The 16,484-nt window shown below is 43.5% G+C and overlaps 1 protein-coding gene across 4 annotated transcripts in view; it reads right to left on the reverse strand.

Moving 5' to 3' along the window:
• Positions 1-323: 323 nt before the first annotated feature.
• DEGS2 (delta 4-desaturase, sphingolipid 2) overlaps positions 324-16,484 on the reverse strand; it is a 251,631-nt gene continuing 235,470 nt past the window's right edge. For all 4 annotated transcript variants that reach the window (XM_078660178.1, XM_078660177.1, XM_078660179.1 and 1 more), the window contains exon 3: positions 324-474. In XM_078660178.1, the coding sequence (XP_078516304.1) occupies positions 331-474 (144 nt within the window). In that variant the 3' untranslated portion in view covers positions 324-330. The remainder of the gene's footprint in view (positions 475-16,484) is intronic.

A 16,484-nucleotide genomic window follows, 5' to 3' on the forward strand; every position in this document is an offset into this window, starting at 1 on the left:
CTGCAATTAAAATATTCTATGCTATCAGCCAATGTGTTCAGAAGATTTCAAAAGCGGATCGAAATACACAGACCATGTTCAAATACTCTGTCATCCCTTCCGGTCACCAAAATAAAGGACAAATGGTAGATGTTCACTGGATGCAAAGTATGAAATCTTGACCATGACTATATACAAAACGTCATTTGAACAGTAGTAGAAACACATACCGGAGTTCGTTGTTTTTAAGAATTCAAATACCAGTGTTAAATCGAAGACCATAACTCTTCTTTTCATGTCCATATGATTTCAAATAATTTTTTTTTTACTGTCCTAGATCCTTCTTTGGTTTTAACTCTTGCTTGCAAGTTTACAGGTTCGCTTAATCCGGGAGTAGGGTCCAATAGAATCATTGAAAATGAAATCCCAGAGAACAAGCATCCAAGAATTATGCTGAGGGAGGGTATCGTAATATTCAGCAGCAATTGCCTTTACCTGAAAAGAATTTAACATTGCTTAAAAAATGGTGGAAACCAAGGTAAAACAGTTAATTACCACTTCACTTCAGCAGTCAATTTTGATGTAGAATACCGGATATGGGTAAGGCAGCAAATGATAATCAATATAGATTTAGGTTTTGACAATGTATTCATGGTAAATGTCACCATCATGCAATATAGCATCCAGTAAAAACATGAGTAGAATTCAAACCTGCTATTTTGTGCTTTATAGATATTGCTCTAAGATAGTTTTCATTATGTCTGTGCAAAACTTCTGCAGGATCAAGGTCTCAAATGGACAGTCATTTTGCATAAACCTTTGGTTACTAGGTCACAATTTAATGAAAGCGCTCACACATTTTGAATTCCAAGTGGTGTTTTACAGTCTCATCAGACAGGATTCTTTAACAGTTTGTAGTGTGATTAACCATTATGATCTTCAAAACCACACATCCTGTGATTTTGTAGTTGCAATTATGCAGTTGATTGATAATGAATGGGCATTTTATTTGCAAGAATTTACAACTAATAAGCTGTGCTTCTTTAGATACTAAAATATAATCCTGTACTAAATGTTTTCAACCATTAACAAAGACATACACTAGTACACTACAGCACATCCCTTTTAAATATTTGACAGGCCCCCACTTTCCCTTTCTATTTGCTGCCTTCAGCTAACGAATGAGACAACCTCCATGGTGACGCAACTCCTAAGGATACTGGGATCAATTGTTCAACATTTTTTAAGTTAGTTACAACTAGAAATGCATCCTTGCTCCATTTCACATTACAAGATTTAAAGTTCTTCTGGCAAAGAGCTGAACACAGCAGGTTGAAAGAGAAGTATGTATTACTATATGAATAGTGGTTTGAGCCATTAAACACATGATTGATAGCATTAGTAATCTACATGTACTGCTATGAATGCACGAAAGCCTCTATCTACACACAAGTATAAAAATGTGCCTAAAATAGCAAGATAAGATAAGATAAATAGAAGACTGAGGTAATAGAGAGTGGGTCAATTGAAGACTCATCCAAGCCTATAAGGATAAGGTTTATTTTCAAGTTTACGAGATGAAACCTTACCCCTAATTGTGATATGATTAGGTAATAGGTGCCGTATGGCCAGTTTAGACTAGTACAATGTGTACTTCCTCTTCCCTATCAAGTCTCCTAATCTTTCAATGATTACCAAAGACATGGCTCTATTGGGCAGCAATGGCACAAATGGGGGAGAAGAGGAGACTTTGATGAAGAGATGCATACAAATGTCCCCAAACACCAACACACCATTTATCTCTTGTTCCATTATTCCATGAAGACAAACACCTTCAAGTACCATGATTATGCGTGTGGACTAACAAAATATTCAAGAAGTAGTAGTTAAAACAATCATAAATTGCATTTATTAATCAGTGGTTCATTTGTTCTTGGGTGGGAAACTAGGAAGATCTGTAGATGTGAAGGGGGATAAAACTGAAACTTAATATTTAACATCTTCTGCTCCTTGGAACTTTACTACGGGACAAGCATCGTATCATTTGTTGGTTGTGCAAGATAGGTTGCGAGAAGTTTGAATACCATATAACGCGATTCCAGTCTGCGCAATTGTTTCTCCCTGTCCCCTCCTCTTATGTCACATGGTACATGGTCAATGCAAAAATACTTCATCAACTGTATTGATATTGTGGTGTGTATGGAAGTGCCTGACAACTGGGTAACTGATCTCTTTTCTGGATAGCCCGCTGGTGCCTATTGTCCTGCCCTCGCCTGCTTGAGCTTGGCTCAGCAGCAGGAGGGCAGAATCGTGTTTCTGGTACGCAGCAACCATTTTTAATTGTCCGGGTCTGGAAGACTGGTACTGGGGACATGGAGAGCATAACAGAGGGCTCTTCCAGTGCTTGGAATCATACCTCTCACACTGTTTACGGTGTGGGGTATGATTCCAACATGTTTGATACCAAACATGATAGGATTCGTTGCAGCCAGTTTCAAGATGGTCATCGGGTAATTACGCGGTGCCCCTCTATATGGTATATAGCTGTTTCACTTACAAACCGGGAGAATGGACTCCGTAGGCTTTAGGGGTGTCCTGCTCATGCAGGGCTCCCTCACACTTAGAACCAAGCACCCTGCCTTTAGTATTATGAAGGCCTGCTATAGGGGTAACTTATAGGTTTTAAGTGCAGTGACCATTGGATACAGTAAACCTATATCTTTAGTAAGAGGTGCTAGCACCATCTTGCCCAGGCTGCAATGGCAGGCCTGTAGTTCCATTTTGCATGGTCTTCCATGGTGGCATAATGCATTCTTCAGCCCATGGGCGACCTCTGGGGTACCTATGCCCTAAGTACCTTAGTACCATATACTAGGGACTGATCAGGATACCCCAGTATCTAACCTTGGATGTACCCAAGTACTGAACATAACCATTTAAGGGAGAAAGCAGATGGACTGGGGTCCTGATTAGCAGGGTCCCAGTCAGTCTAGTCAATAACAGCTTAGCACCAGGCAAAAATTGAGGGTAACCATAAAAGCAGATCCTACTTTCCTGCACAACCCACCCCTCGTCCAAACATGAGGAGACTAACCTTACCCAGTTGAGTTTTCATTTTCTAAGTGGTGATATCTGGAGAGTTCATCTGCATTGGCATGGTTACTCCGAGGTCTAGGTTCCACTGTATAGTCCATCCCTTGTAGGGAAATGGACCACCTCAAAAGTTTGGGGTTTTCACCCTTCATCTGTTTAAGCCATGAGAGGGGCTGATGGTCTGTCTGAACAATGAAGTGAGTGCCAAACAATGAAGAATGGCCTCAACTTCTTCAGGCCCAGGACACAGCAAAGGCCTCCCTCTCAATAGCTGACCAACATTTCTCTCTGGGGGTCAACCTTCTGCTGGTTGAACCTGGCTCTCTGCATTCAGTTGTGATAACAGCCCCTACCCCTAACTCTGATGCATCTGTTTGCACAATGAAAGTGTTTGAGTAATCAGGACTCAGCAGAATGGGAGCAGTGAACATGGCCTGCTTGAGGTCATCAAATGCCTTTTGACAGCTTACTGCTCACTGAAATTTCTTGGGCATTTTCTTTGAAGTCTAATCATTTAGGGGAGTCACTATGGACCCATATCGCTTCACAAATCTTCTGTAATACCCAGTCAGGCCCAAGAAAGCTCTGACCGGAGTCTGAGTAGTTGGAGCAACCCATTCCATGATGGTCTGAATTTTGCTCTATAGTGGTTGAACTTGGACTCCACCTACAAGGTGGCCCAAATATAAAACCATGCTCTGCCCTATTCGCCACTTGGTGGCCTTGATAGTGAAGCCTCTTTTCTGCAGAGCCTCCTAAACATTCTGGAGGTGGACCAGGTGATCCTCCCAGGTGGAGCTAAAGACAGCTATATCATCTAGATATGCTGCACTATAGGCTTCCAGGCCTGTGAGAACTTTACTCACCAATCTCTAGAATGTGGCAGGTGCATTTTGCAAACCAAAGGGCATCAGAATACATTGATAATGCCCACCAGGGGCTGAAAATGCAGTTTCTGGCTTGGCATCTTCATAGTCTGATTTGCCAGTAGCCAGCAGTCAGGTCAAATGTACTTAAAAACTTGGCTGAGGCCAAAGTATCAATAAGTTCATCTGCCTTGGGAATGGGATGAGCATCAGTCCTAGTGGCTGCATTGAGACCTCTGTAGTCTACACAAACCCTCAACTCTTTTTCCATCCTTGGTGTGAGGCTTAGGTACTAGGACTACTGGGCTAGCCCAAGGGCTAGCTGAGGACTCAATTACTCTCAACTCCAGCATCTTTTGGACCTCTGTCCTGATGCAATCTCTGACATGGTCAGGCTGCCTGTAGATTTTTTTCTTAACAGGTAGACTCTCACCTGTCTCCACTTCATGGGTACATCAGGTGGTTTGACTGGGTGTCAGACAACATATGCCAGAATTGATTGAGGACCATCCTGCAATCAATCTATTGCCGATCAGTGAGGCAGCCTGCCAAGGCCACTCCATCTACTGATCCATCATCAGGGTTTTGTGAGCAGAGATCAGGGAGACGGTCACTCTTCCTCCTGTCCCTCATCAGTTGCCATGAGCAAGCCCATGTCAATCCTGTCAACAAAATGTTTCAGCCTGTTCACATGAAGTACCTGGTGGGGACTTCTTGGAGTGACAAGGTCCACCAAATAGGTGACCTCACCCTTTTGCTCAAGTATAGTATGGGGTCCACTATACTTTTCTTGGAGAGCTTCTGGGGCCACAGGCTCCAACACCCATACTTTTGGCCAGGCTGGTAAACAGTCAGGTCAGCCTTTTGGTGATGCCAAGCTTTTTGGAGTTCGTGGCTTGCCTCCAGTTTTTTTCTGGCATTCTTCATGTACTCAGTCATGCGGGAGCACAGACCAAGTACATAGTCCACTATGTCCTGTTTGGGAGGTTTGAGAGGCAACTCCAATCCCTCCTTCACAAGATACTAGGGAGCTCTACTTGAACGTCAAAACAGAAGTTCAAAAGGGCTGTAGCCACCCCATTCTGAGGAGCCTCTCTGTAGGAAAAGAGAAGGCAGGGTAGTAAGACATCCCATATTCACCCAAGCCTTTCTGGGAGACCCATGATCAAACCCTTGAGGATCTTGTTTCAACAAACCCATTGCATTGAGGATGGTAGGGTGTGGTGAATTTTTAATTCCATCCACACTCTTTCCACATTGCAGTTATGTAACTTGACATGAAGTTGGCACCTCTGTCAGTTAGAACCTCTTTAGGGAAGACCATCCTGGAAAGAATTCCCAGAAGGGCCCTTGCCAATACAGGAATTGTAGTGGTCCTAAGGGGAATGCCCTCTGGATATCTAGTGGCATGGTCAACCACCACTAGAATATAACTGTCCAGGTGCAGTTGGGGGGTTCATGGGATCAACAATGTCAGTCCCAACCCTTACAAAGGGAACCCCAACCAGTGGAAGTAAGGGGCCTATGTGATGCCACCTGACTTATCACTGGCTTGCAAAGTGGTACAGGAACGACAAAACTCCTTTGGAGTCAGCGAAAGTGAGGGACAAGCCTGTCACAAGTCTTGCTTTGCCCTAAGTGTCCTGCCAGAAGAATATCATGTGCAATGGTGAGCAGGAACCCTCTAAACTTCTGGGGTATTACCAACCTCCTGGTAGCACCAGGCTGGGGTATCTACCCTGAGTAAAGAAACCCTTCATCCCAATAGATCCTATGGGCCCCACTGATATTTCCTGCAGCCTCAGCAGCAGCTTGTGGTCTGAGGGGTTCACGAGAGGGGCAGATCTGTTGCTTTAAACTCAAATCTGCCCTGGAGGGACCCCTGCCGACAATACTTCAGCCTGTTCAGGCCCAAGCTTTTCTGAGGCAGTACCTTCACAGGGGCTAAGATCATCTCCCTCAAGAGACGGATCGTCACTGAATTTGTGAGGAGGGCAAAGCCGTACCCTTCCTGCTTCTTCTCTTGGAAGGCACCTAATCCATTGTTCCAAGATCCAGGCCCTGTTCAATGGTAAGCGGTTTGGCTGGAGCTCTTGGCACACAGAAAACACACATGCAGAGATGCCCAACATTTCTGCATGAGTCCTGAACTCTACTTCAGCCCAGGCTGAAGTTTCCAAATCATTGCCCAACAATCTACAGGGAGGTCTGAAGATAGCATAACCTTCTTAGGTCCAGTTACCCCTCCCCATCTGAGATTCACAACTGCCAAGGAATGGTCAGTCCTGACACTTCTAGCATTGATCACTTGGTGCACTTGTCCAAGTATGATCTAGTCAGGAGACACACGGTTCTCAGTTACCAGAGTGACACTAGCCTGTGTCCCTGTAGGCCATGACTACTTTTCCATTGATTAAAGGCTGTTGCCTCTACTTGCCCAAGTTAGTGGGACTTACCAGTAAGGTAGTAAAATATATATGCCACCATCACAGACCAAAACAGCCTGAGCTGGAGTTTTGACAAAGTCAGAACCCAAGGTTAACCCCACTAATCCTTTGTTTCCTGTACCACCACTTGTACTTCTGCTATGGAGAGCAGTTACCTTAGGGGCAGTAGTGGTAAGGGCAGTAGTGGTAGGAGTAGTCTCCTTGGCTTTTGGACAATCAGCATCCTTTGTCCAATGGGTTTTCATCTTCTAAAAGAAGCACCAAGGCTTCTTCTTGCCTTTCTTTGATGATCGTGACTTTCTCCAGATGCAGGCTGTTGGGGCCCTTGGGAAGACCCTCTTATCTTTGACCTTGTCCCCACACTTATCTTGAGTTTTAGAAGAATCTGACTTTTTCTGGTCACCTCCATTACTCAGGTTTTTCTGCTTCAACCGTGTGCAAAACATTTGTCTGCCTTCTTTCCCAAATTCTTGGGGAGAGGTCAGATAACAGTCAACCAGGTACTGGTTCTGACAATTAAGGATCTGCTCCCTTATAATCAAATTGTACAATCTTTTATAACCCTGCTTCCATACAACCAACCTTCCAGAGATTTAATGGCACTATCCACAAAATCTACCCAGTCCTGGGTCTGTGTTTTTTGGGTGTCTCTAAACTTAATCCTGTATTTTTCAGTGGTTAAGCCAAACCCTTCAATGAGAGCACTCTTCAACACTGAGTAATTATCAGCATCCTCTTTTCAAACAGTGATGAGATTATCTCTAACTTTGTCAGCAAAGGAAAGCCACAAGATAGCTGCCCATGGCTCTTGGGGGACATTCTGAACTTTACAGGCTCTTTCCAAGGCAGTTACCCATTTGTGGATGTCATCCCCAACATGGTAGGGAGGGACTATCGTGCTCAGGTTCCTATGGTCATGAGAATTTTCTCTAACTCTAGGGACACTGTTGCTGCCACCATGGGACTCTAGTCCCGATTTCTTCCTAGCTTTCTGGACTTCTAGGGACTCTGTCAAGGGCCAACTGCTCTTGCCCGAGCACAAGTCTAGCTTTCTCAAGTTCAAGAAGTTTGTATTCCCTATCCAAAGAGTTCTCCCTCATACTAGATACAGCGGTCCCTACTGACTGTCCTGAAGCATTGGATTCTGCAGAGGACGATTTAGACCCCCTTGGTCTACTCTGCACTTTCCCAAGAGGAACAAAGGCCTCCTATAGTATCCTCTGGGAGATCTAGATTTTCAAGGTGGGAGTTTTAAGGCACCATCTGGTCACGGTTAGATTCAAGGTCAAAGAGGGGCTCCCCTCCTGGCCGATCTTCATTCCCTTGCACACCCACTCTGTCCTGTTCCTCTGACCCACTTGTTCTCCTGAGGTAATCGAACAGTAACACCTCTAGGAGGAGTTGAGTGTTGGCTCCTTTCCCGGTCTTCAACTTTCTAGAGGGACACATTGCTTTCAGGTCTTGGAACAGGCAAAAAGTGGGCGTAACCATAAAAGCAGATCCTACTTTCCTACAAGCATGGTTGGCTAAATGGACCAAGTTCGTCTCAGTAAAAAGTTTTACTTTCAGCCTTAGTCTCTGAAATGGAAGTTAAAAATCACTGGGGCAAAGCAGCAGGCTGTGGCCGAAGAGGACTCCACATGGTCAAATAGCCGCAGGACGAGTTCTCGGGTGAAGCTGTAGACTTTTGACGGGAAGGCTTCTAGAGGGAGAAATCTAAATTTTGCACCCATATGCTAGCCAAATCGATACTTTTCATACCTTCCCCTGGTGAGGATTTCTACCTTCAGACTTATTCACGTTTTTTGGAGCTTGGATTCTCCCAGTGGGGCTAAGCTACCGACTGTAGCCTAAGAGAATTCCATCAGACAGGATACCTTCTCCATCAGCTCCTGCTGAATTCTATTTGGGGGGCCAAATTCTATTTGAGCCCGAGACCCTGGGCGGGTCTCGGCTCAAAAATTCCACGGACTCGACAATTCTCGCTCCGGTGCCTACTCAACTCACGGGGTCACACTCTGCGACTCTGGGCAATAGCTTGCTTAATCTCCACTATGGCCCCTCGCGGCGGGATGCCTGGCTTTCACCTTGTGGATACCCTGCCAGGGTATCTCACAGGGGAATACCAGTTGGGTTCCCTAAGCAAGCGCTTAGATACCGGGTTGGTGATTTGCGCTATATAAATACATGTACATGTACATTTGCTGCAAAGAGCATAGCAAGAGCAATCTGAATCCTTGGCCCAGTGGCAACACACCTTCGTCGAATCGGCTTAGCAGGGTGGTCCCTGTCCCCCATCAGTTCCCAGAGCAAAATGTTTCTAGCTTCTAAATCCCAGGTTTCAGGATATGTTAAGAGGAGTACCCAGGACTGGTTATGACCCAGCCAGTAAGGGGACAGCCCTTGGAGGGGGTTGGGGGCAGGGGGAGGCAAGAATCACTCCATCAGAAGTCAAAAGCAGGCTCCAGATCAGGTCCAGTTGGAACTGGCCAGCAGGGAATGCAGAAAACGGTCTCTTGATGCTTGTTGTATCCATGTAGCGAAACAGGAGATCAACCTTATGCATAGCTGCAAGGTTTTGGATTGCTATGTGTGGCATTTTCATAATTTCAGCATAATTATGGGTGACATTTCAATGACTGACATTTTCTCACGAGCAAAATCAAGCATTGAAGACAAGGGAAAAGAATATCAGAAATTACATCCATGAGCAGGTGCAAAATCCAAAATAGTAGTTCAAGCTGAGCGGCCGACCGCCCCAGTGTCCGGCACACTACCCGCTAGTTGCACCAGTCATGGCTCTAGCAATTTCATTAACATTACATGTAGCAGCACAGAAGTGTTTAATTTATAACAACTTTTTAATACCTGCTGAGCTCATCTGATAGTCTCTCGTGCACGCACTTAGTTCTGGCGAGCTGCTGCCACGGCAACAGGGGCACTCCTCAGCGTGGCCAGCCCGCAATGACATCACTCCCGGGACTGCTGCAACGCCATCCGCTGCATCAATTCAAGATTCTGGGGGGCACCACACACTGCTCTCATTGATTAGGCAGGCTGCTCAGGAACGCTGGCGTCCACCAGAGTCAGGACAACCATGGCAACATCATGATGATTTGTGCCAGGCAGCTCTAAACCCGGCTGCCAGCACCGCGGCCTGGTAGGATGGGGTTGAGTTTGTCCCAGCTTGCAAATGGGATCTCATACTGCCGCAGATCACCAACAGTGAGACTCCACTGCCAGCATTGCCTGGGCGGGTCAGTGGAATCGATCGTAGATACTTCCCGCCACAGTGCGAGCGTCAAGGTCGGAGGAGCTGTGCATTTCTGAGTGCATCTAAAACTGTATGAAATGCCACCCTCACACCACATGAGGCAGCAGGACTGTTGGTCCCATGACTTACCCCCCCACCTATAAAACTGTGAGAGAATGTACTCACTCTTCGTTACTAGTAGTCAAACCATTGGGTACTGACAGACATCATATGCTAGTTTGCCGGGCCCAGATGTGTGTGTCTGTTTTTACACTAAATACATTGTAGCCGAGTACTCAAGCTGCAAGCTGTTCTTGAGCTAGGACCTGCCCGCCCTTTATGGAGCAGCGTCCACCATGTTCTGACACGGCAGCGCAACAGTCATGGTACATTATAGCAGCGCTCCGGCTTGAGCACTGAGGAGGCACTATAGTGCATGATTTTGCATTACAGTGTGGTGATGTGGTCAACCACACTGAAATGCATTAGTGTAAAGTCTGATGCGTGGTACTTGGCAAGGCTGCTTATGGCCCTTGGAGATGCTTCTTTCTCATGGGTACAAGAGGGAGAAAGGGCTCTTCTCAGGTTACAGACATCAGGTCTGGTCCTTTTCTGAACTTCCACAGGACAGAGGACCCTACTATGGGTGCCATATTTATGCCCAGTGCTAACCTGTGTGAGGGGAAGCTCCTGACCACTCCCTCGCCAATGGGATAAAAGTTCCCAGGGGCCACTACCTAGGTTTGCAGCATTCGGTCTGTTTAACTCCAAACAATCTTACTGTGTGCCTCACTGACTAAAACCAACATTTATTTTACCCTGTGCAGATCTCTTCTTCCCACCCTAGAAATATGGCAGGGAAATAAGCAACCCCTTCCTCTGCGATCATGCATACACAGTTCTGGGGGCAGCTCCTCTACCACGTGGACCGGTGTCTTACTGGCTAGATAGACAAATGAAGGGACAGGTCCGGGTGTTAACTACATCTGCCAGTGATAGGGAAGTCCTGTTTGAAGATAACCAAGTTCCAGAGCACAGCCCACATGATCAGTCTGCCACAGAAACAGAGCAACTCCCTACATCCAACGCTTTTGCCTCAGCTCTGGGAGCAAGTTCACATCTCATTAAGGGAGCTATTCAGTTCCTGCTTGACACTTGGACGCGCGTGTAAATGGGCATCTAGAGGCTTTAGACCGGTAACAGGCAACTTTATAAAAGTACCTTTTCTAAAATATTTATTACAATTCCAACTTTACCAATGAATTGAGTTTGTAATATTAACCAAGAATGAATTATGTGGCTGTTTCCTCAGTTGAGATTACAAGTTTTCATTTAATATCGTGCCCCAATGCTTTTCTGTGGAAAAGCTAACCTTGTTACAGTGAAAATATGCTTTTGGGCCTTTTCTCTGTAACATGTTGAACATTAAACTTTTACATGTCCTACTCTTGAATACCACGATCCTTGCGTTGGTCAGTAAGATCTACTTAGTGGTGACTTATTAATATTCAAAAGAAGGGTTTAAACATGCCAAAAAGGGTACAAACAGCAAAAACTTTCCAGGCAAAAATCTGGGGGTACACCACACAAAAGATGGTAATTTCCAACAAACTCATTCATTATTTGCTTGTTACATGTACAATCAGAAGTCTCGGATGTCAGAATGCATTTGTATATACCAAATGATGTCTCATTGCTTATAAGTTATTACACATAACTAGTAATATCACTATCTGGATCAGTGATGCTGGTGTGTGGCAGTTCAAACAGTTTGGGTGCTGGCAGATGGCTAGAGCACAAATTGATGCAGTGCCCTCCTGTCTTGACTGAGAATGGGAGAAAAGGAGGCCATGGTTTTGCATTAACGAGGCCCACTACGGGAGTCATTTTCTGACGGGTGTGGGAAGATGCGACACATCTGTCCCATGAGCCTCTGCAGAAATGCACTCAGAGCAGCTGTAAGCTGTGGTCCGGACATTTGGCCCCCAACCCCTCTGCAACCTCCCCCCGGCCCCCATGAGAGACTGCTCGGAAAAATATGGTTCTGAAATATCAATGTGCCACCCCACAAAAGGACCATTCAAGAAAACATGGGTCACCCTCCTCACCAGGAACCAGGGTATATGTTATATAACAAAAAGACAACAGTACCTGTCAAAAAAATTAAACAGTAACAATGGTACTTAAAATTATGGTCTTCGTTGAGCATAAGTGCAATAATTATAGGAGAAGATGCACAAACTCAGAAAAAGAGTCAAAAAGCCCAATGAGTAAAATGCATTATTATTTATATTGCAAATGTATGTAAAAATAGAAAAGGGGTGTAAGGTGTCCCAAGTGAACTTAGAACCTATACACACACAAGTGACAGGTTGTGACATATACTAAGGTTTCCAAAATACAAAAACGACCATCTAATCAATATACAACTTATATTTACAGCCTTCAGTAACAATGATGAAGGCGGAGTACGTGGGTTCGTTTTACAAGCGTGTCAACAGTGTTTTCAACCTCTCATATAATAGGAGGTCTCATCAGGACCTTAACCAGAGAAACCAAATAATTTACAGAAGGGGATCAGTAGTCTTGAAAAAAATGAGAATTGGCACAAATGGCAATTGGTAGGATTAGGCCTTTACCTGGAATTAATATGGTATTCTGTCAGACCGGTGATGTGCACACCCATATAAAAAGTCACTCACAAGGAGTTATAGGGAGGGAAATTAATTATACATGGCCCAGCCTGGCACTGTTTGAGAGCAGACCAAAAATAACAATTGACGTGGTTAGCTGGAGTGGATAAAACCATTTGGGGAAACTGTCCCACGGTAATGTGGCAAAAAACTCACCCCTGTAAGTGGGAGGGGATCTAATAGTCTCTTTAGCGTGTATCCATTTACACGCCTTACATCGAAATGGAAATAATCAACCAAGAATCCTTATTGGTATGGTACTTCTGAGGACCTAAGGGAAAGAAGGTTTAAAGTGAGGGAGTCAGCATGTTTGTACTGTGGTAGAAGACTGAGAAAGTTGTTCGCTATTGGTATCTAAACAGGTTGAGAAATCTTACCGTAAGTGAATATTGCTGTTAATTTAGTTTATACATCAAGGAATTAAGGACTGCAGTTGTCTGCCAGGAGCTTCCAGATAAATATGCTGCTGCTAGTAGGACCACTTCCGTCTTCCCCAGTCAGGATATTAACCTGTTTATAGCATACAGCACTGATAGGCAGCCAGTCGCGTTAGTACACTAGATCGTGCATGCGATCGGGAGTGCCGATTTTCTAGACATTGTTACGATTGGGAATACAGATTCTTGTACTTTGAGCTCGGTGATTCAAGTGAATAAAGTTCTGTTCTTTGAATATTATTGTGCGCAAAATAATTTCCTGTTGGAAGTTACTGTGCTTTTATTATTTAAGTTATTCATCAATAAGAGGAAACCAATGTTTATATTCTATGTTGATTAATAAAGTTTCGGGCCAGATGTGCACTTGACAAAGAGGCATGGTTATTTAGGGGATTACATATTGTAACTATGCACCACATTTATGGAAGGATATTATTCCTTTTTGTAAATGAAGAAAGAATTTTGGTGAGAAATTCTATCCAGGTAACAATTTGTATGTGCGGCAGAAGTTGACAGTACCAGCCCATTTACATATATATATTTTTTTTTTTGTAGAGTTTTTTATAGCGCGAACTAGACCCGAACCGAATCAGGTATCAGAGCGCTTTACATAGCACAAGTTACGCTTTTTTTTCCCCATTTTTTTAGGCACGGGGAGATTAAGTGATTTGCCCAGAATCACAGGAGGTTTTTGGCGTCGTTACCGAGATTCGAACCCAGATCTCGAGGTCGAGGGCCTTAGCCGTTAGGCCAACTCCTCTCCCCTATTTGCCTTCTTATTTTCATTTATGAGAAAGTCACAGCCATGGAGATCATCATTGTTCAAAATGTTAGTGTGGAAACAAAACTGTGCCATCCTTCTGCGGTGTTGAGACCCTGGGTGATTGAGTTAATCCGTTCTATCCACTTGCATTCCATCCTTTGCAAAATCTGTGCCATGTGACCTCTTTCTGGAATGGTGGCCATTTAGATGACATGCCATTTTAGGTCCTCTGCTGTACGTCTTTTCTTTGTAGTGAGCAACAAGGGACATTCAAAACAGTGCATCTTATCCTGCTTCGGTGTTGTCAGATGTTTGTCTTGATGGGTTGCGAGGTTTGTCTAATATATGGTAGTTTACAGGGACACCGAGTACAATATACCACATTTTGTGAATTGCAATTTGATAAAGAATTCAGCTCATGCTTAATATTATTATGCTCAAACATCTTTGTATCATGAGAAAAGTTACAAGCAATGCAATTGTTACAGCTATAGTGACCTTTAACAGGTGGAAGACCCCAGGGTGTATTTAGAGCTCTGGCTTTATGACCAATGTTTAGTTGTGTAGAGGAGTGTACTAGAATATCTTTAATATGTTCACCAAGTTTGTATGCAAACAAGGGAGCTTCTATGTTAGGGTCTATACTCTGCTAAATGCCAATTTTTTTAAATCAACTTGCGGATCTGATTTGTGAGAGTGCCAAACGTGGTTACTCAAATCAATTATTCAAGTGGCGTTTTATTTTTGGCAACAAGCAGTTCTTCCCTTGGGCAGTACGACGCTCACTTGAGAGTTCATTACTATTCTTCTGGAGTAACCTCTAGTAATCAATTTGTTTTTTAGAATTTCATCTTTTTTGTAGTCTTCCTTACGTAACAATTACTACAGAGACGTAGGAATAGGCTGAAGGGCAAGCAGTCTCTCAATGCTCAAAGGTGATTACTATTGTGGGCCAAGAGGGTATTTCTTGCTGTGGGCTTTCTGTGAAGACAAGCATATAGCTAGCTTATGAAGTCCTGGAAATCAATTTCTGAGCGCGGCCAGATTAGAAAGATATTAATGTAGCGTTTCCAGCATGTGATATTAGAGTGATCTCTATTTTGATGTTATAAAGCATATATTTGTTCTACATGGTCCGTGTAGATGTCAGCCAGATTTGAAGCAAAATCTGCTCCCATCTAATTTTAAAAACATTGCTGGAAGTATTCTCCATTGGACATAAAATAGTTGTATTGTAGTACAATCCGTAGTAAGGAAATGAAGGTGGTGAGCCCTGGAGTTGGAGGTGCACGTGTGTCTAATAGATTTTGTATTAGTAAGATGCTCTCCTCCTGAGGGATGTTAGTGTATAATGATGCTATGTCCAGAGTAGCTAGCCAGTCAGTTGCAATGTTAAAGGGCATGTTTTCTATGGTGTTATTCATAAACATGTCCCCGACATAGGTCTCTTAGAAAGGTACAAAATCCTAGATAGAAATAAATCAATATACCATCCAATCGGTTCTAGGACCTATCCACAGGCTGATAGAATAGGGTGCCCTGGTGGGGTTGTGGCAAATAACAAAGTTATATAACTAAAAAGGAATTTGAATATCTAAATAAAGAAGCACCCCAGTCATGTATACTTACCCAAACTTTATTAAAATGCCACAACCTCACCATGGCGCCTTTCTAGATCTCACCATAAAACATGATGGCATACTATACACTTGTCTTCATAGAAAGCCCACAGAAAAAAAGACCCTCTTGGCCTACAATAGTAATCAACATCACGCATTAAGAGATGGATTGTCCTTCGGCCAATTCCTAGGTCTCCTTAGTAATTGTTCTGTAAGAAAGACTACATGAAAGAAGCTGAAATTCTAAAAAACGAATTGGGACATTTTATTTGGTGTCCCTGTAAACTGCAATATATTAGACAAACATAGCAACCCATCAACACACGCATCTGCCTACACCGAAGCAGGATAAGACACAGTTTTGAATGCCCCTTTGGTTGCTCACTATAAAGAAAAAAAACATACAACAGAGGACCTAAAATGGCGGGTCATTGAATGACCACCATTCCAAAAAGAGGTGACATGGGACAGATTTTGCAAGGGATGGAATGCAAATGGATAGATCAGGTTAACTCAGTCACACAGGGTCTCAACACCACAAAAGAGTGGCGCGGTTTTGTCAACACTAATGAACCAACTCTGCAAATTATGAACATTTTGAACAATGATGATCCATGGCTGTGACTTAGTCAAAAATGAAAATAAGAAAGCGATATATGGAAATGCGCTGGTACTGTATCAACTTCTGCTGCACATACAAATTGCTACCTGGATAGAATTTCTCACCAAAATATTTTCCTCATTTACAACAAGGAATAATATTCCATAAATGTGGTATATAATTACAATATGTAAATCCCCTAAATAACCATGCCTTGGTATGTCAAGTGCACATCTGGCCCTAAACTTTATTAATCAGAGAATACATACATTTGTTCTTCTTATTGATAAATAACTAAGATAATAGAAGCAACTTCAAACAGTACCTTTTATAACGCAAAAATCGCTAGTTGAGATTACTTGCGCACGAAAATACACAAAGAAGGGAACTTTATTCACAATTCACTTGAATCACCGAGCTCAAGGTACAAGAAAAATCTGTATTCCTGATGGTTACAATCTCTAGAAAATCAGCACTTCTGATCGCATGCACGGTCTAGTGTACTAACGCCAATCTGCTGCATATCTCCTGCCGCTCGCTGCAAACAGGTTAGTATCCTGAAGAAGACAGAAGGAAATGGTCCTCCTCGCAGCGTCGTATTATTCTGGAAGCACCCGGCTGACAATGGCAGTCCTTATTTCCTCGATGTATGAACTAACTTAATAGCAATCTTCACTTGCGGTAAGATTTCTCAACATGTTTAGATACGGATAGCGAACAACTTTCTCATTCT

This window comes from Lissotriton helveticus, chromosome 9 (assembly GCF_964261635.1).
Source record: "Lissotriton helveticus chromosome 9, aLisHel1.1, whole genome shotgun sequence".
Classification (NCBI taxonomy): domain Eukaryota; kingdom Metazoa; phylum Chordata; class Amphibia; order Caudata; family Salamandridae; genus Lissotriton; species Lissotriton helveticus.